The 26,778-nt window shown below is 42.3% G+C and overlaps 1 protein-coding gene across 1 annotated transcript in view; it reads left to right on the forward strand.

Annotated features, from left to right (window-relative positions):
- The window catches only part of PTPRT (protein tyrosine phosphatase receptor type T), a gene marked incomplete at both ends in the record, with an annotated part of 469,343 nt that overhangs the window by 226,664 nt on the left and 215,901 nt on the right, over window positions 1–26,778 (forward strand). Inside the window, one exon of the mRNA XM_084271566.1 lies at window positions 8,902–9,195. Coding sequence (XP_084127692.1) covers window positions 8,902–9,195 — 294 coding nt within the window. The remainder of the gene's footprint in view (window positions 1–8,901; window positions 9,196–26,778) is intronic.

Genomic DNA, 26,778 nt, shown 5'->3' on the forward strand with positions numbered 1-26,778 from the left:
TGAGTTGACCTGAAATTACATGTTTCATGGTTTATGTGTTTATTCCTGCCTTTCTACTTTTTTTTGGTGCTTGTTGAGTTTACATTTCTAGTCCCTATGGGAGATTAGCAGCTTGTTCATGCAGAAAGCTGAAAAAGATTTAGTAACATGTGATAGATGAGCTTAAATAGTCCATGGAGTTAGAAACATGAGAGCTAAAGCTGGTCCTGTCTGCTGGCTGGTGCGGAGGACCTTTGGATAACATGTGGTTGCAGTTTGTCATATCTTTGTGCAGACTTGGTTGGGCCATAAGAAAGAAGAACCTCCCATCGACTGATGTTTCAAATTGTAGTGTTACAGAATTGGCTGCAAAGGAAGCAGTATAGAGTATGCACAGATCATAGTAACCCTGGGATTGCTCACATCGGTGTCTCGATTCAGCTGGGATAAAGTCAGTTTTCTTTCTAGTAGCCGGCTGTTTTGGGTTTAGCATGAGAACGACATTGATAACACCCACATGTTTTCAGTTGCTGCAAGGTAGTTGTAGTGATTACCTTAAGCCAAGGACTTCCCAGCTTCCCAGGCCCATCCAGGGGCAATAGGAGCTGGGAAAGCACAGCCTGGATGTCTGATCCCGGCTGGCTGAAGGGATATTGCCCTTCTCGTAATGTCATGTGCCATGCGTAACTGGGAAAGCTGGGCAGATGAGGGGGTGCGTGCTCGGAAGCAGACTGGGAAATCATGGTTGGAGGGGTCTCCATGGGTGGTGAGCACTGCATTTGTGTAACATTTGAAGATGATGATTATCTTCCCTTGTTGTCCTCCTCAACTGTCTTTATCTCAACTCACAGGGATGGGAGGGGCAAGCAGGCAGCTGCATGGGACTTGCTTGCTGGCTGGGGCTAAGCCACAGCAATAGGGCAAAGAGGGAGCTCAGACGTCGGTTCAGAAGTACCTGCAACTCAAATGACTGTCAGTGCACACGCAGTTGCAGCAGTTTCTAGTGCAGAAACTGGTGTGTTTTCACCAGAGTTTCTGGAAAGCTCCAGTATTCTTGTCTCCCTTGTCAAAGGACAGGTGATGCCCAGTTCTTGGTGATACTTTGTAGTCGCTGCAGTCAGATTTGTGTCTTAATGTTAAACTTACCTTGGTTTTCTTCATAGGCCATTTCAGGAGTAATACACAGTACTAGTCCATGCATATCCCATACACTTGTCAGCAAGGGCAAGCTCCAAGAAATGAGGGAAGTAGAAAAAAATCAAAAATTGTTAATTGTTCTGTGAGGAAAATATATCAAGGATGAATGTGGAGAACAGGGCTTGGTTCAAGCACACTGGCCAAGCTCTGGGAGTAGCAAAATGGAGCAGTTAGATGCTGGTTAGAGAAACTCATGGTCCTTTTACTGGGTGTTTTTTTTTGTCAAATGAAACCTAAACCTTTTTTCTGTGTGACACAATCTTAACAGATGGGACTAGGATGCTCCAGCCTCGGAACAGTCTTAGTAAGAGAATGAAATTCTTTCTTTGACAAGCACTTTAAGTATTGAATTATTAAATCAAAGGGCATCACTGTCACCAGTCCATGCTCTGGCTGCATATATAAAAGGGAAGTGAGTTGTGCTAATCTTTTCCACAGAAAAGCATTATCATTTATCTTCGTGCCATGGCTTTAGACTGCAGCACCTGAGTTCTGCTGCCCTATATAAGGGCATTCAGAGAGCATTCAAGGAGTGTATGGGTGCTTGGCATTATTTCTTGCCGAGCCGTTCTTGTGCAGCTTCCTCCTTGATACGGTCTGATCCCTCACTGTATTTCTCACTGAAGGCCAGGACCTGAGAAAATAAAAGGCAGGATGCAAAATACATCTCACCTAAACTTTAATACCAGTCAAAAGGAGGAGAGATCAGGGAGTTTTATCTGTCTTGGACATGTACCTTAAGGTGAGTTGTACATTCTCTGAAATTTTCCATTTTTCCCACTGACTATAAAGGGATCTTGACATCACTAGTACAGGCTTGGACATGTCAAAGCTATGTAGTATTTGTAATCAGCTCGTGGATGCCTAACTTCTTAACTCACAGCAGTCTTTGTGTTGGGCCTCTCAGGGTTCATGGAAGATCTCTGTAAACAGAGTGACATTCCATCAGCAATTCCTTAAGCAGTAAGGAGCACGCTACTGCTCTTGTTCATGATGTCATTTTGTAGCTATTTCGCAGTTGAAAAACTCATTAAATTACTTTGACTTTAAAAATTGAGAGTTAATTGTCCATGATTCCCAACCCTGGGGAGCTTGTCATTCTTCTTGAGTACCTAGAGAGACAGCCTGTGCACCCTGCAGGTAGGGTAGCACTCCTGTCCAAATGAAGAAAGGTTGCCTACTACCACTACCAGTCCCCAAGACTTGTGAATGTGCTTTCCTGTGCTGCTGGGGATTCCTCCTGACCAATACAGAGTCATGGGAGAGTCTAGAGCCACCTTTTTTTCCCTCCTTTACAGTACAAATGATGGCTCAAAGAGAACCATTCAGTTATAATCTATGTGAGTTCTTATTATAAGCTTTACAATTAGAGTACAGAGCCTTCCATCTAATTCACTTAATTTACGCTGGGAAATGAGATACTGTTCAACTAATCCGATGCTATTTTCTTCTTTATTAGAGAATGAAAGCATCCTCTGAGGCTCTGGTGGGATTCAGGCTAAGCTTCTGAGACACAAATAGTGTGAAATGCTAATGAAATAGCATGCAACTGTAATTCCCACTTGGTAGCTGGTGCCCCTCTCCTTTAACCTAGAACATGATTAGAAGAGGCGGTGGGAGGCGATGAGCCTGGTCTCAGGACAACTTTGTACATTTGTGTTTGATAAGATGATGCTAATACAGATGAACTTTCTTCAACCATGGTTTGTTCTAGCTGTCTTGCATGGTGACTGCAAAGCTTTTAGGAAATGGTTAAGAGGTTTTCTGCTGCTTTATAGAAACTCCCATAAGCATCACTGTGTTCTTTTAAACCTAGGCAGCCCAGTTGCTTAATTCAGATCATATGTATTCAAATCACCAAGGAGCATTTCCACTCTTTCATATGGGGAAAATAAATAGAGAATACATATTCTTCATTTTCATCAGGCTGCAGCAAGTTCTCCCTTCATATATAAACACTATGCTTACACCGTTGTGAGATGTAAAGGGAACAGTCTGAATTTTGGGTTTTGGGGAATGTCATAAGATGACCATCCTGACAAATATTGTGTCTCTCGATCCATTGTCTTTCTTTGGTGATACTGATTGCTGTCCCCTGAGATCTGCTTGTCTCTTGTTTTTCATTGCTGTTGTGCTGATGTTTGGACCACTTTGCTCAGTTCTGTCACATCTTTCCGGATCACGTTTATTTTCTCCCCCACTGGTACATGAAACGTATGGTGTGTCCCTTGTAGACAGAAGCATTCATTTTTAAGGCAAAAGCAAGAAGAAAAAAGTGCATGACCTGCTGTGGCAAACGAGTATTCGATACCAGAGCACTAAAGTTACTTATCACTGCACCAGGAAAACTCTGTTGGGAAGAAACATCAGATGGAGAGCACTGACATTAAGTTTGCTCATCCATAGAACAATATGGCAGTACTTAAATGCAGCCCCCCACTTACTGCTCCAGTCCTTTCCCTAAATAACCAGCCTGCAAGGAGCTAAAAGGGAAAATTTCCATTTTTGTTTGTCAGTTTTTCAATTGCTAAGCACATAAGCACCCTGGGGCTGATGGTTCATGAGGGTCAATGCAGTGTTGATCTCCACGGGGGCAAGAAGATGCCTGATACCCACAGGGCTGCATCACTCAGGGTTTGGGCATGCTTGCAGAGAATAAGAGGTTAAACTTTACTGTAGAAGGGTGATTTCTGCCTTCTGGAACTTGCACAGGATGCAAAAACAATGGTAAAGGCTTTTGTACATGTAAAGTGTATAAATCTGTGAAACTGTTGGTCTTTACAGGCTGTAGAAATCCTACATCTTCCTCTTCTCTCACTTTCCTGGATTTTGGCTTTAACAAAATATTCAAAACTGTTGATTTCAGAATTGGTTCTGGGCACTATTCTTTGGGAGTAGACAGACCTCATCTCTCACCGGTGCAATTTACCCATCCAGGTGAATTAATCATTTTATTAATGCCGCTGGCACACTCTTCCAACACGGTTGATATGTGCCACTGCTGTCAGCCTGTTACATGACTGCAAGACAGATCTGAATGTCTCTCTCCTAGACAAAAAACTATTAGTACAGTGTCAGCACAGTGAAAGTGTCTCATGCTAAATATTGTAAAATCCTTGTGCCATTTCTTTGTGCAATAAATGGAACTGGAAGTTAGGACAGTCACTGGAAAACAAAATTCAACTCCTGCATTTATTACAGCAGTGGAAAAGTGTGCTAATAAGCAACAACCATATAAATACTGTCATTCAGAGCTCAGACTGGCTCTTGCTGTGGTGTAAAACTGGAAAGTGTACCCACAGATGCTGCTTGGACAGGCAAGTGGATCTCTAAAAGCCAGCAACACGGTGTGCAGACTGGTTGTGTGAGGGGAATAAATTCTGCCTCTTCCCTAAAAGGTGGAGGGACAAAGAAATCGAAGGCATTTTAGCCTGATTCCTTTTTCTCTTCCAACATCTGGGTTTGCTTTTGTAAATGTAAATTCAAGTACCTGTGTTCTCAGAAGCTTTGAAATTGTAACACTCTGTGGCTACTGGGTAGAAAAGTATACTAATATGTTTTGTTCTGTGTTTTTTGCTTTAAAAAGTTCTGAGAAGCTTGAAATTTGGTTTCCTTGCCTTCCAGTCCCATCTTTATCCAGTTGGCAGGTGCAGTCCACGGCTGCTCATTGAGGACGCTGTGAGAAAAGCTTACAATTCCCATTAGTAGGCGAATGAGAGCTTATTGCAGTGCTCAAGGGAGTTGTCTTAGGACTTTCATGTGATGGTGTGATTATTCACTAACAAAATACAGGTACAGATTAGCACTTCAGCACTGTATTTTGTGATATGCTGGTGTTGTGTAGCATCGGGGTGGTTCTTGTCCAAAACCATCCATAGACCAACAAATGCAAATGAGACCTTAGGGGCTTCTTGATTGTATGTTTTATCAGATGATCTTCTTACAACCAGGGAAGGAATTCAAAAAAGAAATAAATATTAAAGCTTTATTCATATAAAATCCATAGCTTAAGAGTTTTATCCAGTTGTTTTAAGATTACATTTTTTTATAATTCCTTTTTCCTGATTATCCCACAGCAGTCAGTGAAATCAGCTGATGAGGACTTCTCTCTCGTGTTTCAGTCTTCCCAGCTGCATCTGAAGGATGCGGAGAGCCCTTTTTTCTTTCATCACCTAACAGTTCCTTAGAACTGTCTCACTTAAAAAAAAAAAATCACATGGGTAAATATTCCAGTAGTGGAGTAGTAACACTGAGAAGCAGTTGCCAAAGAGTAAAATACATGTCATTTCCACAGTAGTTGGAGAATATAGTATTTACAGCACCCGGCCTGTTAGAGTGCAAGGACCACCTGAATGATGCTCTTGGTCGTATGGTTTAGCTTTAGATTAGCTTAGTCTGTGAGGAGCAGGGAGACGGACTCTGTGGTCCTTACAGGTCCCTTCCAACTTGAGATACTGTATGATTCTATTTGGTCTTTTCTGATCCTTCACATGACTTCTGTTTGCTCACACCCTTTTTGCTACTATACTTACTGTCATTTTGCATCTCTACCAGTGTTCAGCCTTACCAAAGCTGTATTTCTGCTTCTAGTGGAAGGAACAGTCATGTATTGTGTCTGTCCTGCTCCCCCTGCCACCTTCCCACCCCTTCCCCCCTGATGCCCACGGTGTCTGCACAGCCAGACCTGCTTTGCACATGCAATAAAATCTACTCATGTTCAATAACTCTCTTTTTGAGCTTGTACTATGTAGGTCTCTTGTTTCCTTGAGAGAGGGCACCTGGGAACCCCATTTCTCTGTGGCCTACCCAAGTCTGAGGTTCAGGCCAGATACTGTTGCAACAATCCAGTTTGTTATCCCTGTTCCTGGGGAACCGGCGGCTTTTTCCTCTGTGCCCAGCAGAGGAGGGAAAACGGCCAAAAGGGAGCATCAGGCCAGGCAAAACTTGCGATATAAAATACCGTCTGGCTCAAATGGGGCTTAAAATGTGGTTGATCACAATTACACGTGTACATGGCCAATCTGTCACTGTGTTTGCTTAATCAAGATCACATAGAGAATTTAATTAAAATACTGAGCTCATAACATCAGGCGGGTCATCTGTAACTGACAAGTGTGCTGAGTTACACAGGGCAGAAATGATCCTCAGTTATGTGGTAGTTTTGCTAAAGAATGGGAAGCTTGTTTAGAAGATTTGCAGTGATTTGGCACAGGGTGGTATTTAAAAACTGCCTCTTGGCCACTAGGTAAAAGCCTGTTATTTTTGGTGCAGCGGGGCTGAGCTAGGAATCCCTGCTGGAACAGCTGCTTGTCTCAGTCTCTTAAATTCAGGAAATGGGAGCAACAGTTCCAACTCTTAATTTTCTAATATTCTGCAGCACCTGCTTTTCAAATGATAGAGAGGAGGGAAAGGGAAAACCACCATCACTTTAGATTTGGATTTAGATCTGGCCTGAACCAGAGAAGGCAGTACCATTGAGTGGCCTGTGAAGTTACATCAGTTTGGTAGTTTCTAAACTTGCTAGACGGGACTTTAATGTCTGTTTAGCAGGACAAGCTGCTCAATTAAGCTCAGTCCTGGAAATCTCTTCTAACTTGCAATCAAATCCCACAGTAACCTGGATCATGTTGCTATTGAAGTCTACAACCCAGGAGAATGGAGTTTAATATTTCATTTGTCGTGTGTTCATCTGTGATGTGACTTGTAAGATGTAGTTTGTTTATTGGGAATAAAAATCACCAAGTCTGTCTTTTAATTGCCTTGCACCAAGAAACAAGTAATAAACTGTGTGTGTTTTTATAATATTTTGATTTTTAATGAAAATATAACCCCGTGTATTTCATGAAAACAGATATCTTGAAGAAATAACCTTAGTAGGTCAAAACATAATCAGCCTGGTACTTGATATCAGAAAAAGACTGTGGCAGGAGTTAGGGGAATAATGCAGAATAAAAGCAGAAACAAACATTCCCCTAAACACCTTAGCTCGTGACACTAGTTTTTGTTCGTGTTGGATACCTGCTACAATTGTAATTCAGGTGGATTTTATTTTTTTCTTTTGGGGAGATGCAATATACAACTACTGCAGTAAATCTTGGGAAGATACCATGGTTCATTGTAATCAGTTAGCCAGAGGAAATGAAATTAAGCAACATTTCAGTTGATCATTTTGTATAATGCTGTTTTCTCTGCGTTTGTTTCTTTTCACTGAGCAGATGCAAGACTTCTCCAGAGGGGAAAGTCCCATCTTTCTCCCATCATGTGGTGCTAAAACCCCTTTCTTCTACACTTCTGAGGGTCCTGGATTCTTCCAGCTCTCCAATTCCTTTGAGGAATCACCTTCAAGAGGGCTTTAAAATAACTCCTGCAGCACTCTAAAATTCATGTCATGCTGTAACATTTAGAGGTGTCTTTTTAGGAGGCAGAGAGGTCCTTTCTGTCACCTTATTTTCATAAGAGAATAGAGCTTGTGTCCTCTGGGCTGAGGGCAAACCATGTTAGAGTGTAACAGAGGGAAAGTCAGATGAGATTAAAGAAATTGCTCATAATCTTGCCTAGTTCAACTCAGGTTTTCAAAGCCACAAGGCATATGCTGTTCGTGCGGCCTCTGATACACAAGTGGTACAGAAATACCACAGTGGTAGAGAAACACTGACAGCAGAGGGAGGGGGGAAACCAAAAATCAGGCAGGCAGCTGGAGCCAGTGGATTTTTCTGAAGCTTTCCTGACAGGGTGCTGCTGAGATGTCTTTCGTTGCCTTGCCTTTACTTTTTGTTACAGAGGTGATACTCAGCAGCCAGATTCCTGCCTCCTCACGATGCTAGGCAGTCTTCAGGTCTCAGGCAGAGTTTGCCTGAGTACCTTTGCTCAAGTACCTTTGCTCATGAAGTTAAGTGGACTTTGTAATCTTATGTGACAAGGGGTGTTGATTCCCTGGTGCCTTAGACTTTATCTTAGTTCTGAGCTAACAAGAGCCCCACTTAGTCAGTTCTAGCAGCATCCTGACTGCAGATGTTGTTGACCATGGGAATCTCCCAAGTGTTTACATTTGCTAGTGATTTCTCAGACACACGGATGGTACTTTGATTAAAAAGTATATCCTATTTTTAACCTTTATTTTGCTTGGTAAAATCACAGAAGGAGCAATTGATTGGAGCTCTCCACTCATTGCTGTGTTGGGTTAAGCATTCTGCTTTGACTGAACTGTAATACCATGATCAATGGTTGTGCTATTCTGCCACGTCAGGTCGCAGGGCAGAGGAAGAGCTGCTGTACTGGAGCCTTTTTATTGATGGGATGTGCTACGTGTGCTCAGTTGTCTCTATTTAAGACTTCTTTCCGCCCTCACCCTCCAGTATCCTATTGAATGCCAATGCTCCTGTGCTGAAAGGAGGAAATAAGTATAAACCTGCCAATCTTTTAGAAGGGATTTTCGTGTTTTATTTGAAACAGAAGTTGCTCTGTGGTTCCTGAATTCTTCCAGGTGTTTCTGAAGTGGTAGCACTACCCCCAGTGTAAAAGGGCTGAATTTTATCGCAGATGAAAGGTGCAAACTTTTTTTTCAGAAAGAGATTAAATTCTTTGAAGGATTTTGCAAACAACAGGAGAAACAGTGCCTGTGTTATGAAATATTTTGAGTCAGCCCTATTATACAGATATATGGTGGAAATTTGGTTCTTCTGACAACATTGTCTCAGGTGTTTTATGTTTTCTCTTTACCTACAGAGCCCCCGACTCCTATCGCACCTCCTGAGCTTCTGGCGGTAGGAGCCACGTACCTGTGGATCAAACCCAACGCCAACTCCATCATTGGGGATGGGCCCATCATACTGAAAGAGGTGGAGTATCGGACAACCACTGGGAATTGGGCAGAAACACACATTGTAGACTCTCCTAACTACAAACTGTGGCATTTGGATCCCGATGTGGAGTATGAGATCAGAGTGCTGCTCACTCGCCCTGGGGAAGGAGGCACAGGGCCCCCTGGACCACCACTCACCACAAGAACCAAATGTGCAGGTAGGGTTTCTACTGCTTTATCAAACCACTCAGATATGCTGGTCTGTTTATTGTCACCGTAACAAATGGTTCTCTTGTGCGTCCTTTCTGTAGTTGTGTTTTGCCAGTGATGTGAATTGGTGCTGTGAATTTTGATAATCCTGGAATAAATGACTTTATATTCCATAGGCAAGTGCTTAAGAAACTGGGGGTTTTATGCATGTAGTATGTTTGCCAAACCTTCTGCCAAGGCTGCTTCTTGTTGAGCAGGCAGAGGAGAGCTTCTCAACCAGTTTCCCCGTAAGCAAATTGTTCTTAGGACTAGTCTGCTATAAAATTTTCACCCTGGAAGTGCATAAGAAACCAGATATTGTTCTTGGGTAAGGGGTCAGCATTGGTTATTAGCAAATTGATGGTACCTTCTAATCTATGAGGGCAGTGTGGTTGAAGCAGCAGACAGTTAGTTTTTACAATACATTGTTGTATTCCACTTGATGGAACTGATTCTTCTCACTTCTGACAAAGAAACCTGTTCAGACACTGCAGCAGCTTCTCTTTGTCTTTCATATTGGAGCAGATCGATTTGGCTCAGGGACAGTAGCAGTCTATCTTCTTTCAAAGCCATATTGGCCTTTCCAGGAAAAACTAAAGGATCATGTTCCTCATGTTTCAGATATATTGGCTATTCATCCTGTTTTCATACATTAATCATTAGCCATTAAGGGAAATCAAGCTCTCTCCCTTCCATGGGGATGAACAAAGCAGTTTTCTAGCGGGATTTTTTCCATGCCGCTACTGTTGAGGTTTGCATTTTTGTAATTTTTACAAGGTCCTTTGATGCCTGAATCACCTTACTGTCATGTGAGCAAAGGACAGGGACTAAAAGGCCTCCCTCCTTTTTCTGCAGCCTTCCTTCCCTCCCAACAAATTAATGGACTTAAGTAGTGGAGAGCCTATCAAAATTGATCTGGTTCCCGTTGCTCTTTCTGCCCAAAGTGTGAAGACTGCATTAAGGACAGGTTATAAAGCAATGAACATTTTGTGTCTCTTTGTGAAGAATTGCTTAGAAATACAAAAATATAAAATCAATTTGAGGCTGTGGCATGTGCTGTGTTAAGCACCGGGCCATTGGTAGCAGGCAGGGAGCATGGAATGACACGGATCATATACTGGCCTATTTGGGAAATTAACACATCCTCTGCTACTCACCTTTTTTGGTGCTTTCCTTCAGTACTGTGGTCAAGTCTAACCCTGAGCAGAAATAACTGCAGGTCAGGCCTGGGACTGTGCATTTGTATATGGAAATGTGATGTGCTCAGATTTGACCTCAGGTTCAGGCATTGTGGCTTTACAGGCATGCTCTCTTCAGCAGCCAGACCTGCAAACTCTTCTAGATTACCTGTAAAGAATGCTTGACTTAGTTTAATTTGGGGAGAGAGGAGAGAAGGATGTTGGCTTTGTGCTTAACGAGGTCTCGTACTGGATCCCAAATTGCTGAGTTCCCTTACTCAGCATGGATATCGACTGACATCATGAAGGATGACGTAGATAATTTGTTCAAATTGGCTAAGCAGTACCACTCACTATTTTCCATCCTAATTTACTAATGAAAATCTAACTGGAGAAGGTCATTCTATTAACGTTAGTTGTCATGCAGAGCCTGTTGAGATTGATGGTGATGGCATTTGTGTTTTGTTTAGGGCACTGGGTGGGAGAAATTGTAATGATCTTGATCTAAGTATGGCCTCAGAAATAGGGAGAGACTTACTCAATATCTAGTAAGGCATACAACTTCCAGAAAATGCCAACTGAATTGATAGACAAGAGAATGTAACTCGTTATGCCAATTTCCATATGTCGTGGAACTCCTGCACAAGCTCCTATTTTGAGGATAATTGTACAAAATGTCCACAGTACAGATGTAAAAAAAATGTTCTGAACCAAGAGCACTGCTTCCTTGATTTTTCTTAGAGTATCTAATAAATTGCATCAATGAAAATTGACCCTTGGTTTTGTTTTTTTTAAATAGTCAAGGGAAGAGTGGTGCTGCTTTTTTCAAGTGGGGTTTTTTTTGGTTCTTTTCTTTGCCATTCCTTTTTCTTAGCAAGAGGAAAGCACCCAATGCCTAACTGTTTCTATGCAATGAGTAGATGACTGGAGTAGTCCTGTTTTAGTGGCCTGTTTATAGAACCACAGAATCGTAGGGGTTGGCAGGGACCTCCAGACCTCATGGGGTCCAACCCTCCTGCCAAAGCAGGGTCCCTAGGACAGGTTGCACAGGTTGGCATCCGGATGGGGCTGGAATATCTCCAAAGAAGAAGACTCCACACCCCCCTGGGCAGCCTGTCCCAGGGCTCCCTCACCAGGAAGAAGTTCTTCCACATACTGTTGTGGAACTCGCTGTGCTCCAACTTGAAGCCATCACCCCTTGTCCTGTCCCCACAAACACTGAGAAGAGGCTGCCCATTTCCCCTGTGTCCCACACTTCAGATATAGATAAAACAGTGATCAGATCCCCTTGTGTCAGCACTGTGCTTGTTAGGCCCACTAATAGAGACAATTGACTGCAGAAGTAGTCATAGAGAGTATCACCTATACTGGCAAAGTATTTACTTATTTAAAATCAGTGTAAGCATCAAGACAAGGTGTCTTCAACCTTCCAAGAGTGAGATGGCAATGTCCCTTTTACGAGATGATCTGCTCTGTGTCTTTTCCATAGGCATTGTATACTTGTGTGCTAGGGAGTCTGAGTAACCGCTGGCGTAGCCTTTGCTTTACGCCCACCTTGCAATGAGATTCTTAAGTTTTACTGTCATCTCTAAGCTAAAAACATGATTTGAGAAGGACTCTGTTTTTCTTCTACTTCAAACCAAGCACTGGAAGCTTGTTTACAAACTTGCAGTTGTCTGCTGTGGGATTCTGGACTGTCAGACTGAGCAAAAGCATGACAAAAATGGCTCAGCATGAGTTCAGAAAGTCATTACACCATGATGCAACTCTTATCAAGATCATTCAGGATTTTCAGATTTTTGATCAGAGTGAATGGAAGTTGTTTACATGGGCTTTAAAAAGTTTTTCATTATAGAAACCCCATAAAAACTAATTTATGAAAGGTCTTGCTCTAAATGAGCACAAAGAAGTTTTATTAAACTGGATAATATCTTATCTAAATTTGTATAAACAGTATGTGCCCAGGCAGCCATTATCCCACTGGTGATGCTTTTGGCTTTCTACAGGACAACATTACAAGACTTCATTTATATTTGATCGTTAGAAACGATACTGAAAATTAAGTCCCAGCTTGCCTTCCTCCAGGAAAAGCCAACGGCCAGAAAATATGAGAAACTCTGCCTTTGTAAATAAATTGTTATTTTTGTTGTTATTGTGGGGTTTGTGTGTGTTGTGGGGTTTTTTTTCTCATAGGTTGTGGTGGGTTGTGACTTGGGGCTGGAAAAGATTAAATGACCCTGAGGTATAAACCAGAGAGGAGTTGCTCAGCAGGGCATGGGGGAAAGAGAAAGACTGCCTGAAGTTGAGACCAGACACAGGTTGAGGTGTGGTTAAAGGAAAGGAAGGTGTAAAATATTAGTTTTTAGCCCCAAAAGTACTAGGATGGGGGGATAAAAAGATCAGAATGGTATATTTGAACACAGCTCTCAGTAGTGCCTAGGAGTTCAGCACTGGTCGTCTGAGTGTGGGTTGTTTCATTTATTCTCAGTAGTTAAACAGAGCACTTCAAAATCCATGTTTCTTGGGTGTCATTCCAGAGGGTGCTTTGGAAAACTGTGACTCAGAGCTTGTTTTCTTCTCTATTCTTACTTACTATTCCCCTGCTTCTCTCTTTTATTATTTCTTTATTTTTCCAGTTGCCACAGAAAGGGAGAATAGTGAAAAAGTCCTTTTTTTTATCTAGTGGATGAGAAGGGGAAAGGAAGACCTTATAAAAAAGTCTTGGTTTTGCAGGGAGAAATCTCTGAAGAGTGTTTGCCTTCTACTGGGACAAACTCACATGGACAGCAAAGCCAAAGAGTGACCTGCAAATGAATTTTAATAGAGGGACAGAGATAAGACTTTCTGTAAGAATAACGCTTAGACCTGGTTAAAATAACAACTGGAAAAGCAGTCTTGAACATTACAATCCCTGCTTTTTTGGATAATTACAAGAGGTGACTTGTAAGTTGAGGAGGGCTTTGTGACCTTGGGATTGGGAAGCAGAAACTTTTCCAGGCTGACAGGAGAGATGCTCAGTAAGGTATGGAAGAAAAAATCCTGAGAAACCCTGTTAATCCTCCTGCTGAACAAAGCTGTGGTGGGGATTCTTCACAGAATGAGCTTATGACAACAGGAGGTTTGTGCTTGTATGAAAAAATTTTGCACGGATCATATGCAACCTGTCTCTTAGGATAAGATGCTGGGTTATTCAGCAGGAGGATGGGATCTGGCTCCTGAAGAAAGGAGCAGTTATCAAGATCAAGACTCCATTTTTACTCCTGGCCTAGGGAAGTAAAAGTTAGTCTTGAATAATGTGGTTGAATTCATTATTCCTTATAAAAATATACTCAGGGTAAAGTAGCTGATATAAATGCAAATAATCTGTACATTCAGAGTTTGATATGGTCTTGTGAAGTGTAGGAAAACCTTTTCCTTTAGTTATTTTTAAAAGATACTTTGTTGCCATGAAATCCAGCAAGGTTTAAAAACATTAAGAGGCTTTTGCCATTTTTCTGTGATTTTAAGACTGTGTTTTCATATTTTATGGAAATGTTTTTGTTTGTTTGTGCTGTTACACATGTTAGGAGAAGGAGGTGGTTGTACATAGGAAATGCACAGACTGAACAGCCAGAAGGTTACCTGTTTGTGTGCAGAGTATGAGTTGTTACAACAGGTCCAAAAATATTTCTATTTGATTTAGTTCTAAGGTGCTAGCTGCCCTTAAATAGGAAACATTCACATGGTAATGTTGAAAAATAAGGCTCAGATTGCTATGCTGTGGCTTTGGGTTCTTTTTTCAAGCTTGCAATAACAAAACACCCTAAAAGAAAAATAATCTGAGATAGGAGTGAAAGCACTACATAAATGGCAAATCAAGTGATTTGAAAGAATTCTGCACCACTGATGTGTAGCTATTATTAGAATCACTGTTTTACAGACTAATTTAACTTGGGGCTCCTCCAAGCCTTGTCCTGCAACATACATCCAGTGCCCTGTCGATAATAGTTTAACTCTTACCACCCCTACTATCTCCTCTCACCCTTCGCTCCTCCAGCTTCACTCCATCCCCCTTGTCCTGCAAGTCTCTGCCCTTTAACAAGCTGATTCCCCTCCTGTTTCTCTGCTCCCTTCAGGGACTGGAAGGCTGCAATGAGATCTCCCTGCAGCCTTCTCTTCTCCAGGCTGAACAAGCCCAGCTCCCTCAGCCTCTCTTCATAGGGAAGGTGCTGCAGTCTCCTAATCATATTCCTGGCCCTTCTCTAACCATCTTCGTGGTCTGCTTAGCTTGATCAAAACTCTGGTTTCATTCCACCTCAGTAGCCTTCAGCATGTCAGCTGCAGAGATAAAGTACAGTTACAAAAATATGATACCCCTCCTTTTTTGATCCTTGATCTTCAATTTGTGCTTGGAAACAGCCTGGTAGTATTTCTGAAAGATAGGGGCTTCATCTGTATCACATCCTAACAGCTCAAGTCCCTTTGCATACAAGATGATGTGGGGGCTTTTTTTTTCCTGCTAAATTGATTAAATGGATAATAAATATTCCTGTTTTATTCTTTCCCTCATATCCCTTAATTTTTGAAGGAGTAGAAAGACAGCATCTACCCTTTAAATAACAGCTGAAAGAAAAGGTGAAATATTTCTTGATGTTACGTATGTCAGAGCTGTATGCTTTTCTTGTCTGTCAGGTCTCAACTTCTGTTTAGCCCGTGATTAGTACCTTCAGACCTCTCAGATGATACAGACAGTGCTTCAGTTGGAACTACAGAGCTCTGTAGGAAGCAAAGTGCACGTCTGGTGTCTCTTCAAGTTTCAGAGGTGCAGTTGGTTACAGGTATAGGAGTATTCCAGGTGAAAGATGTCTCCTTGCGGAGCTATCGATAGCAAGTTATAGATGTGTGGGCTGTAGAAGTGAGTTCAAACCGGAAAGATACCTTCTAAAGAACAGAGGAGAGACATAGATCTATGAATTACTTACTGGAAATGAACTGAAAAAAGGATATAGCTACAGCAAAGACCTTTATGGAACAGAAGGAATTTGGGAAGGGAAAGGATGTAATTAAATGGTGAAAGGGGTGCAGAGTGTTTTGGTGCACTCCGGGTGACTGACTGGTACATCAAAGTTCAGGCACTAAATTCGGTGTGTTGAAAAGCAGCAATGTGCAGGGGAGAGGCTGGGATTTACTGCTGGAGCACATCAGGATGCCATAAATCCGGTATTTGTTTCCAGCAGTGACCAATGCCTGACAGCTCCCGAGCCTAGCAAAGCAGGTTGCCTATTGCCTTTAACCATGGTACATATGGTGAGGAATTTTCTTTATCCTGATCCCTGCAGAAGATCAGCTTTTTGTTCTGAGGCATGTGGATTGATTGCCCTTATCTTAGTCTGCATATACACAGTCATGAATATAAAGGCAGTCATAATAGTGCTTTGGTCTGGATTTTTTTCCAGAGGGATTTTGCTTGTGATGGATTTAAATTCTAGGGATTTATTTTTTTTATCTGTAAAGGCAGTTTGTTATCCAGGAAGGAATGTTTTTTATTTTTATTTCTTAGGATGAAGTCTTGTTGTTTCTTTCCACGTCCCATTGTTTCTGCTTGGAGGTGTTGCTGTTTAGTTTAATGGCTTTTCTATAATGTGGTTTGAGTATTGCATTGTTTTCTGTGTGGATCAGCTGGTCAGTGAGATGACAACTTTCCTAAAGGCATTAGGCTTTCACACCATGAAAACCAGTCCTTGGGAATTATGAGGCCTCATGATTTCGACAGAAGTAGTGAACCTGCCCAGCACTTATTTTCAAGCCAGCTGAATTTGTTCTTTTTGTTTTTTTTTGGTTTTTCATCCCAAATAGCCTGAGTATTTCAAATCTGGAGACATGAAAGTGTAGGGAGCAGAAAACAAACCAAAAAAGCCCAAACCAAGTCAAACTCAAATCCCTGAGCAGTGGTTGACCTTGTGGAGCTGCAGGTTTGAGGCAGCTAACATCTGTTGTGTGCTCCGTGCTTTTCCAAGTGAATGTGGCTTTGAATTAAATTTAATTTTTTCTCACATTGCAGTTTTTCCAGGCTGTATTTCTACTTGAAATACACTGGGCATGCATGAAGACGATGTACAAGGAGGTCACTGTTGGGAAAGTCAGGTCCACATTAATGGTTGCAGATCTTCTGGGCTGGATCCTGGACAGAAGGGTACACGGGGAATCTGAATCAAATAGTCCCTTTCAGCCTTACCAAGCCACTCCAGATTCATCAGGGACTTGAGTTCTCATCGTTGTGCACAGCACAATGCTTGAATTTTCTTGTGCATGGCCAGATAACTGTGTGATTCTTCATCTTCAGCTCACTTAAAGGAACCTGTGGAGGGAGAGAGAGAAGCAAAATAAGTAGATATCTGGCGCGTTGATAGCTGTTTTTCTCTTGGCATATGCAGCCTTATTTCAGCACCCTCAATTTAATGGTGTTTTCTGTGTGGTCCTAAAAATGTGACTTCACGGGACTCTATCCTTGGCTTATGCAGAACTGGCACTGCTTTACCAAAGTCAGCATTTTACACCCATTAAAAATCTGACCCACAATTTGCAAAAAACAGGCCAGGCTTTTTTTTTCCCCTTCCTTGATTGTCGCTCAGTCTCCTGCTAAAAGCAATTTATTTAAATTGCATGGTGTCTTTTAGGCTTCAGTTAAGTGGCATCTTTCATAAAATTTCATCCCTTATTACCATATTATTACTGTTTCTGTTAGTTTTGTTGAGGGCGAGATGAGATGATCGTTTCCAGATGTCGCTTTATCCGAGTGCGAAAAGCCCGCTTAGTGGGAGGAAACTGGGCAGGATAATGCTACGTGTGTGTTCTTGTGTCAGGCATTGAACTTCCACTGAGGAGCGACCGAAGGGGGGAGGTGTCTGTTTTCCTTCTCAGTGTAATATATACCATAACTCATCCTGGGAGGAAAATGACAGATCCGGCCTTGCAGAGCGTTTAAGCTCTATGGATTTGCATAGTCACGATCCGATCTTTGTCCTGGGACAAATGCTGCTCACTGCTTCCCGCTTCTGTTGCTCTTTTTGCCTTTCCAAAGACAGCTGAAACATAAACACCTCTCCTTTTTAAATGTATTTTTAATGTACAGAAGTCTGCATTAAAAAGCACTCAAATAATAAGAGGTGGTTTAGACTTTATACACTGAAAGTGTCCAATTTTAAACATTTCAAAGAATAAAAAGCATGTTAATTGGCTTTCTTGGAAGCTCTACCATATAATACAAAAGCAAGGCAGGGGCCAAATGGAAGTGTGTGCTACATTTTTAACCTCACATTAATGCTTTTAGCCCTCAGATATTTGTAAAGACATTTAGGAACATTTTTGTTTCTTACATGTTTAGTTGTTTTACATGTTGTCATAAATATTTTACCCTTTTATTTCTTCCCAGTGGACTCTGAAATATTGAGATGAATGTGACTTCTTGCTTACCCAGATGAGCAGGGCTGGTGCAGGCTTGAGGGAGGGACGATGGTGGGGGAAGAAATAAAAAAGAAAGAAAAGAAAAGAAGAAACCTTCCCCACATTGCATCTTGAATATTGTTGCAGAACCAGCAGATGGAGTAGGAGAGTACCAAACCTTTTTTGTGATGGTGTGTATGCCTGTGCAAGCACAGTGCCTTTTCATACTGGTTGAGCTTGAAAACAGGATTATTATTATTTTATTTTTCTTCTGTCCATGGACATTTCTGTGGCCCATTTTGTTGCAGTATCTGAACATGACAAAAGCAAGAATGAATGGGAGGTGTTGTTCCTCTCTGGGGGCTGCAGGGATCCCTCTGTCTCAGTTCAGATTGCACAGACAGAGAAGCAAAGACCCACCTCAGCCTCCCCTATCCTGGGCCCGTGGTCCAGAGGATTGCCCTGGCCATGGGACTGCAGAGGGGGGTTATAAACTTAGTCACTGTTTTAATTACATGTTTCTCTACTGAGTGCTGGGGGAGAGAGGGAAGGCAGTGCTTTCAGGTGATTTTAACTTACTTTTGCTTTTTAACTTTTTTCTTTTATTGAGCTGGGCTTTTTGAAACGATGAAGTGGTAGAATATTTTATGACTCTAGCAACAGTATTCAAGCAGACCGTAGCTGTGACCGTATCAAAGTGCTCAGATATTGCTGGAGAGGCACACAGGGCTGAGCATCGCAATCAGACTGACAGTTGATATTACAGTGTATTCCACTCGAGATCCGCAAATCCTCAATTTGGCTGCCAATAATCCTGCAAATTACTAAACTAAAATCTTGGTGCAGAGACCATTGGAAAGGGGTTTAAAGCGAGACCATTACTCACAAGATAATGAAATCTGAAAGCCTTAACGTCATAGTTTCCTCCCTGTGGCATTAGGTTTTCTGGTGCTTGTGAGAGAGCACGAAGAAGCGGGAGGGAAGCAGGATCCGTCTTGCAAATAGATCCAGAGCTCTAGAAGTTGATTTGCCAGTTAATGAAGTTTGACAAAAATCTTTGGTGAGCTTGAAAGATTAGATTATGTATCAAGGAAGCCCGCTGCTTTGAAGATAAAGCCTTCAAGAGATAAATTTATTTCAGTAATGTTTTTAATAGGCAGATAAACTGTTGGCCTTAAGTTGTCTTTAACAGAGGAGGGAGTGAGGCAGAGGAGTGGGATGACAAGTTTGAGAAGGAATACTGCACCAAAGGCAATCTTATGCATGAACTTCTGTATGTATATGTATAAACCCAGTTCTTCCCAGTTGGTTTTATTTTCCTTGGATTGTTTTTTAACCCAGTACAGAAGTAAATCTGTCCACCTGCTCTTCTATAGGTTGCTTCACTATAATGTTTCTTTTTACATTCATAATACATTCCTCAACAGAAAGATCCACAGCATTCTTTTTCCTGGGCAGAAAGAAACCCACTGTCACTAAAGGAGCTGTGCCTGAAAGTGAGTCTTCAACTGCAATGGTTTTTGTCTTGCAGGCAGAATTAAAGCTGTGGTCTGCCAAGGCAGACGAAGCAGATGCCCTTGTTGCTGTGAGAGAGCCCAAATGCCTTCGAGCTCTTCTCTGATACATGTAGTGGATTAAATACTGGTGTAAAGTGTTGCATGTTGCGTTCTATAATGTATAGAAATTGTGATTTTGAATCCTATAATTTCCTCTGTGGTGGTAGGAAGGGCTTTTGGGTGATAAACATTAAATTTCTCATCAATGCATCTTGTCTTCCCACCCCTCAATGCTTTTATTGTCTTTTTCTTCTAAATCACTTAACAATACACTCCTACTTGTTTTGGTTATGTAAGACTTCCCTTTCCTTTGTGAAAATCCAGCTTTCTTGATTCTGGTCTCTGTCCTACTCATCTATAGAGCTCAGGAACCACAGGGATGAAAGATGAACTTTGCAATGCCCAACATAAAATCTGCAGACTGAAAATGAGTTTTGTATCTACTGCTGGTGTTGCTGTTTGTGTTCTGAGACTGGTTTCAATAGCTGTTGCTTCCAATTAGTGTTGTGCACGTGAACTCCAGATAGGCACCTTCTGCCAGCCTTCTCCTGTCTAGGAAAGGCTTAGGCAATTTATAGCTTTCCTCTGATCCAGCTGGCACAACAGAGCAAATATTTACTTATTTTCACGCAGAAGCAAATATCTCAGTGTAAAAGAGTTGGACTTGTGCTCTGTGCAAACAGGTGCGTTGTACAATACCAGTACTTTATGCTGCAGCCGATTGGGAATTCGTATTGACTCTTCCATGGCTCTGGCGCTGCTGGCAGCGCGGTTGGACCGCGGCTCATGGGTTAGTGTCAGTGCTCCCGGGTGATCCGCCTTGGTTCATTAGTATGAGTGATAGTTTGTCTGTCCTTATTTGTCTCGGCGTATGTCTCAATGTAAAAAGATGCTCTTGCTTGTAACAAGAAATAATCTCCAAACCTGATCGTGGTGGCTCACGCGAAGAGTAATGTTATCTTGTTAAAGTACTCTTTGGGCTGTGGAGATGTACCCGTGTGCTGAAGGCATAATCACTATCAGCTTGTTATTCCTGCCTTTTCTCTGTCGCAGGAGCATCCCTTGGCAGTAAAACGCAGGGATGTTTTAAAAATAAGCATTGTTTGTCGATAGAGGGGAAGGCAGAGCATTGCCTGTGTTGGGGCTGTGTAAAGCAAAGGTAACGTGGTCTAAGGAAAGGAGTGATGGGATATTTTTACTCTATAGCAAAATGTCTTTTCAAAGAAGATACTATTTGCTGGGGCGTATGTTTTATATTATGAACTGCTTCAGCGCTGCTGAGTTTCTTTGTTCAGGAAAGAGGGACGTTTTCAGGCTAGTGATCTGTGCTAAAATATCTGTGCTTCATCACTCCATCTTTGTTCATTTCTTGTAACAAAAATAATTAAAAATGAAGGAACTGTTGCTCAGATTTTCTTAAACCATCATACTGCAGTAGGGATCAGATCCTGTCACCACCTTGTCTCATTTGCACCACACAGCTCTGGGAACTGGCACAGTTGGACCTTTTGTGTGTTTATGAGGTGACACATCATCTATTTCTCATGCTAAGTGTCTAAAGGTTCATCATCCACAACTGTATCCCACTTAGAAGCTGATTCTACACTGTCAATGCCAGCAGAAAGAGGCCACACCATTCCAAAATGATAGGACGTACGGGAAGTAGGAGAAGTTGTAGGAACCAGCTTTAGACGACAACATAATGAATTAATATCAAAATCTGCACGTGCTCTGTGGAATGTGCTCTTAGCCTTCAAGTATGTTTGCTAGACAGTTAGACCTGCTATCAGCATGGCCATGGTGGGAATTTTCATATGTGCTAAAGATCCAATTTTCTGCTCAAAAGTCCTTTGCCATGAGGTCAGCAGTGGCTGAGGTTGGTGGGAATGGGTCTTCATTTGGATGAGTCTTCATTTAAATTTCATCCAGAAGGAGCAAGATTTTGAAGAATGGGTAACATGTTGCTTTTTCCAAATGAACTTCCCTCATCTGTAACATGGGAAAGGACCTTGCAAATAATTCAGCATTTTTTTTTTGTCTGTGATTGCTGCGGTGTGGCCATGATTACCTAATTTCAGATCTGGCAGTGTTAGTCTCTCCAGAAGTACTTATAAAATCACAGCTTAAATTAGTGAAATGGAAGGGATTGTGAGGTGCTGTGCTATTCATCTTACAGAAATATTGTAATTTTTTTCTTGTATGAGTAACAGGAGGAATAATGTCAGAGCAATATGATGCTGTACTTCCCACTGTGGGGAGGAGGCACTGCAGGTTTCTGTGGTTGGACCGGAGACCTTGAATTGTGTATTCATTTTTCCAGCCAATGGAAGAGCCTTGATGTAGGGAAGTGGGGTCTGGCAGTCACAGGGCAGGTATTCTGTCTTGCTGCTGCTTCCACAGAAGAGAAAGGTGGCCCAAAGACCCCTGGTACCAATGGGTTCCTGGGACTTGAAATGTCAGCTGGGGGAGCTCTGGGTTTAGATCTTTTGTGTTGAGAAGGGCCTGTTATTCAGAATGCGAGAGGGTTTATAAACAAAATCGCACCTGATTGCTGCTATAAAGAGCACAAAGATGTAGACATCAGTTTGTTTCTTGTCTCTCTGCTCTCTGCCTCATTCTTAAACAGGTTCTGCATGTGAGGCTGTTTCAGCTAACTGAACTCTTCCTCAAATGATGCTTTCTTCAGCTGTCCCTGAGTTCTGAAGTCAGGGTCCAAGTTTCCTTCTACATGACTAAAATCTATAACCTTCAGTCCCTGTAAAACAGCTTTTCTGTGCTCGGTGATGTATTTCTCTCCCTGTAGCACCAGTCCTCTGCTAACCATCCCACTTGGCACAATCAGTTTTATTCGTCTGACCACTTTCAATTGGATTGCTGAGACCTTTTCAGTTGTCAGCAAATCGTAACAGTTATTCTCTTAACCCAGACATGCCTACCTAGACATACACGTTTGTCTGCTGACCACGTATTTCCCATTGCAGGTAAATAACTCTAAAAGCAGGTTATCCTCTAGAGGTTAGGCAGAAAAAGCAGGATGAGATTAAATTGCTGCCTGACTTACAGACTTCATAAACATCATGCAGAAATCTCCTGTATTCACCACAGGAGGACAAAACCCGCCACACTGCGTGCGAGATTTGCACAGCAATCACACATGGCATTGCCTCTGATCATGTACTTGAATGTGTTGACAGATAGGAATGCTTTTAAACTCAAATACCTTTAAGATTTCGTGAAACAAATCCTACCTTAAGTTGTCCCTGGGGTTAAGGGCCAGGGTACTGTTGGTAAATCACCTTCGGCATTTTCATTAAAGTGGTCTTCCTTCACGGAGCCAGGCTGAAATAGCAAATTGTAGCCTGCAGCACTCCATCTGTTCCCTCCTGAGAGCAGGAGGACAGCGAGAGATGCTCTGGGCACCCTTCGCACTACCGCAGGTTGCCTTGTTGTGTATTCAGAGCACAGCAATAACAATAGCGTGGTCATATTCTGGGAAGCAAAGCTGAGTGATTCCCAGATTGTGTTGACAGATCTATCCTTAAAAATCCTTTCTGCTTTGCTTTTGTGATATTTATGTCTGTTTACAGTGCTGTTGGTCCAAAGAACTCAAAAATCCTGAGTCAGAAGCCAGCTCTCTTTCCCCACTCTATATATTGTAGACCCTCACTAAATTTGGTCTGGTCTTTATTTTTTAAACCCTCCTTTTGCTTATCCTCTCATGAGTAGGGGACAGTTGTAAGTTGCTCATGAAAAGCTGCAGGCATTGGGCCCTGCTTCCAGGCTGGCAGCTATGTTCCTCCTCTGCTACATCTCTCCTCCTGCCTATGGAAAACCTCCCTGTGGTGGTAAAACTGACCGCTCCCACTGCAATGACCTGGCAGAGGGAAACAGGAGCTTGTTGTAGAGCTGTGGTGGGTGCGTGTCTTGTTTGTGAATGAGGAGAGTAAGGTAAGGGTGTAGGTTGCTAAAACAATTCATTGGATCTTCTCCCTGTTTGCCCTCATGCCCAGCCCCAAGAGAGTCAACAGATGGTGGGATGTGGAGCCAGAGCTTTGTCCTTGGCTGAGAACCTGGCTGGATGTACCACAAAAGGCTGCTGAGAAAGCAGATTCCCTCACTACCTGCCTTTACTCTTTTTTTCTCTACTGGAGGGGAGATGGCAGAAGATCTGGTGCCTGGTCCAGAGATCCCCAGAGAGCAACATAAATTTTTTTCCTGGCACTGGAAATACACATCACTGTGGCCTCTACTGGTTTCAGTTAGTTCAAACAATTCCTTTGAGCTCTCTGGGTTTCTTACAAAGGTACCCACCACATTATATAGCTTGCCATAATTTTAGCTTTGCTTACACTAAAATACTATTCTAGACTATCTAGGGAGCCTTGCTGTGGGTAATATGTTGTCTGCTCAAAGAGAAGCGTGGGAGCCTCAGGAACTGTGCCAGTGAGTGTGATCTGCAAAGCTTTACATGTCCTACATTGCTGAGATAACATATGGGTCTCAAGACATAACGTACTAGAGAGACATTTAGAAGGAGAGGTATGGCGTGAAGTTTCAGAACAGTGTGGCTTCTTGGCACCCTTCATCTTGCATTGTACCAGGGGGTTGTATATGGTGGTTTTTTAGGTCTTGGTTTGCTTGGTGGTTTTTGGGGGGTTGTTTTGGTTTTGTTGTGGGTTGTTTTTTCTTCCTCTTTACCAAAGCTGTTGTGATACTAATGTTCTCTGCTTAATCTAGAGGGGAGGAGCAGTGGATGCCCGGAATGCTGTTGAGTTCACTGTGGATATAGCAGTGCTGGGTTGAGTGCTGTTCAACTTTTGCTTCATTATCTTTTACTTATGTTTCCTTTATTTTCTTTAAATTTTATTATCTCTCTTCTAGTGAAAAAGAAGTATTTGAATTTCAGAGCTGAGCTGGTGCTTCATCCTCATGGGAATAAGAGCTTGGCTTCTCCTCCCTCAAAGCACAGTCTCAGATCTCTGTTTCCTTCAAGTGCTGTGCCAGCTTTCAGTTCTCAAGTGTCTGTTTACTTTGACTGGTGTGTTAAGTGGGTAGTGAGTCCTGCTGCCTTCAGATTCTAGGTATTGTCCTGGGAGGATGAACTGTTCAGGAATAGGTTTTTTCCATCCCACAGTCTCTGTAAGACCTTTAGGTTATAATTAATCTTCTTAGGAACTTGCATGGTGTGCAGTACAAGGCGTTTTCAAATAGTAATTCAACCTTTAAAACATTCCTTGGATACAGTTTCATAACTGGGGGGCAACTTGCCTGAAGACCTAAACTTAAAAAGTTGTGTGTTTGTAGGGAGGGGAAAATATAACCACCGAGTAAAATGCATGGCAATTAAACATCTAAGCAGTGTCACTTGCTTAGAAGCAGCTTTGGGGGGAATCCTCATTATTTGATATGTTATTATAAAGCACACATTATAGAGTCAGTTGGGCGGTATATCGTATAGGCTGATGCATACTCGGGGTGTGCACGTACGTCTGTAAATGCTCTGGAGAATCTGCCACCTTGTCTGCTTACGCCATGGGAACCTGATCTTTGTCAGGAGCTCATACACACTGATACAAATCTAATAAGCACAGAAAGCCACATAAAATTTGCTAAGATTATTGGTACATCATGGCATTGCGGTTTGGCAACTGGATGAGTGCACTTTGCCCTTTTCCCTTCTGCACATGGATACCCAAGCAAGCAGATGCACATCTACCTTGGTGAAAGGTGAGGATCTGGCCCCCAGGGACTGTGGTTTACTTCAGTGATGGTTGACCCTCCCTACTTGCCTCACATAATCACTGGGCAATATATTTCAACACTGTATAAATATTTCTTTATATGCAGAGGCTGTTGTCTAACACTGAGAAAGAAATCTGAGGCCTCTTATTGTTTGCAGTGTGGCTGAGGCTGAAGCAGCAGATGAAAGAGGATGAATCTCCTAATTATTGCCTAACGCTCAGCCCTGGTGCTGACTATGAAGTGTTAGTAATTAAAATGAAGGAGAAGAGGCACAACTTTCCTATGGCTGAAATGTGAAGTTTACCACATAACGAGGAAAATACAGAAACTTTCCCTTCAGCTTTGGATGTTAATCAGTACTGAGGAGCTATTTTCCTTATAATAACATCTGCAAGTAGGTATCAATAGCGTGCAAGTGTTGATTGTATGTTACAATACTTCATTTTAATTAGACTCCATAGGAGATAGTTAAAGGGTTGATGGGGAAAGTTATTGTAGCAGTAAATATTATGGCACATTTGGAAACGGAGAGGGTGAGAACGTGTTGGCTTCAACATTTGATATAACTAACACCCTGCACTCTGGGACACACTTGTCACTGCTTTTGAATGTAGCAACTCCATGACATACCACATTTCAGGTTGGTAAATCTTCCTTATGGGACTAGTTTGTCATTGAAATGCCCTGGTGAGGCAGATGCGACAGGCCTTGCCCGCATTAATCAGCTGTTGCTGGGTCATGCTGGCAGACAGGAGAGGGTGATGTGGACCTTGGTTGGAGATCAGATCATATCGAGTTAGATGCTTGGCCCAGAACCAATGGATGTGGTGGTGCCCAGGGCTCCTCAACCCTCCTCAGCTTGCTGTGACTATGGGGTTCCTTCCCAAAGGGCTCGATGACACGGGGAGCTGCTCGGCAGGCGCAAGGGGACGGAGGAGCATCTCTGTACATGGACAGATAAGGACATGTACTCGTATTGCTGTCCCAGGATCTGGCAGTTCTGCTTTTATTGCCATTTTGCTCTTATGTATTGATGAATTTCTTTTTGGCCTGCAGCCCGTTCAGTAAGTCTCAAGCCCTTTGCATTGTGCTTTATTGAAATCAGAGTCCTTTTTCTTGCTTTTTGGATGTAACTCACCACGGGGTCAGCAGGCTGTGGCCTTTACTCACGCTAAATGCTAAACGGATTCTAAAGCTGCATTAGAAAACTGAGCAGCTTCTTTCCTGTCCCTGCACGTGGCAGGGAAAGTAGTTTTAGCGAAATTAAGTGACCTGGTTTAGGCTCTAAAAATAAGGAAATCAATAAAATCAGGGGCAAATGTGGATTTGGGTCCAACTCCTGGCCAAAGCAGTACCTATCGTATTTAAAATGCGGTGCAGGTTCTCATCCAGAGTCCTAGTTACTGGTTCTGCCGTCCCAAGATGAGACAAAATGAGGTTTCGTCTTGTATAGTAGGTGGCAGTTTGAAGCATTAACTGCTGTGGAAGAAGATTTGAAAGGCAATTTCCCTTCTCAATTTTCTCTTAAGTCATTAAAATTCATCTTCAGTTCTTGAAACATTCAAATTTCTGTTCTGCTTAGGTATCTGGATTGGAGATCTTATGATTGTTCACTGCACTGAATATCCCTAGAATTTATGGCAAACTGTCTGAC

The sequence above is a fragment of the Gallinula chloropus genome (genome assembly GCF_964237585.1).
Source record: "Gallinula chloropus genome assembly, chromosome: 16".
Classification (NCBI taxonomy): Eukaryota; Metazoa; Chordata; class Aves; order Gruiformes; family Rallidae; genus Gallinula; species Gallinula chloropus.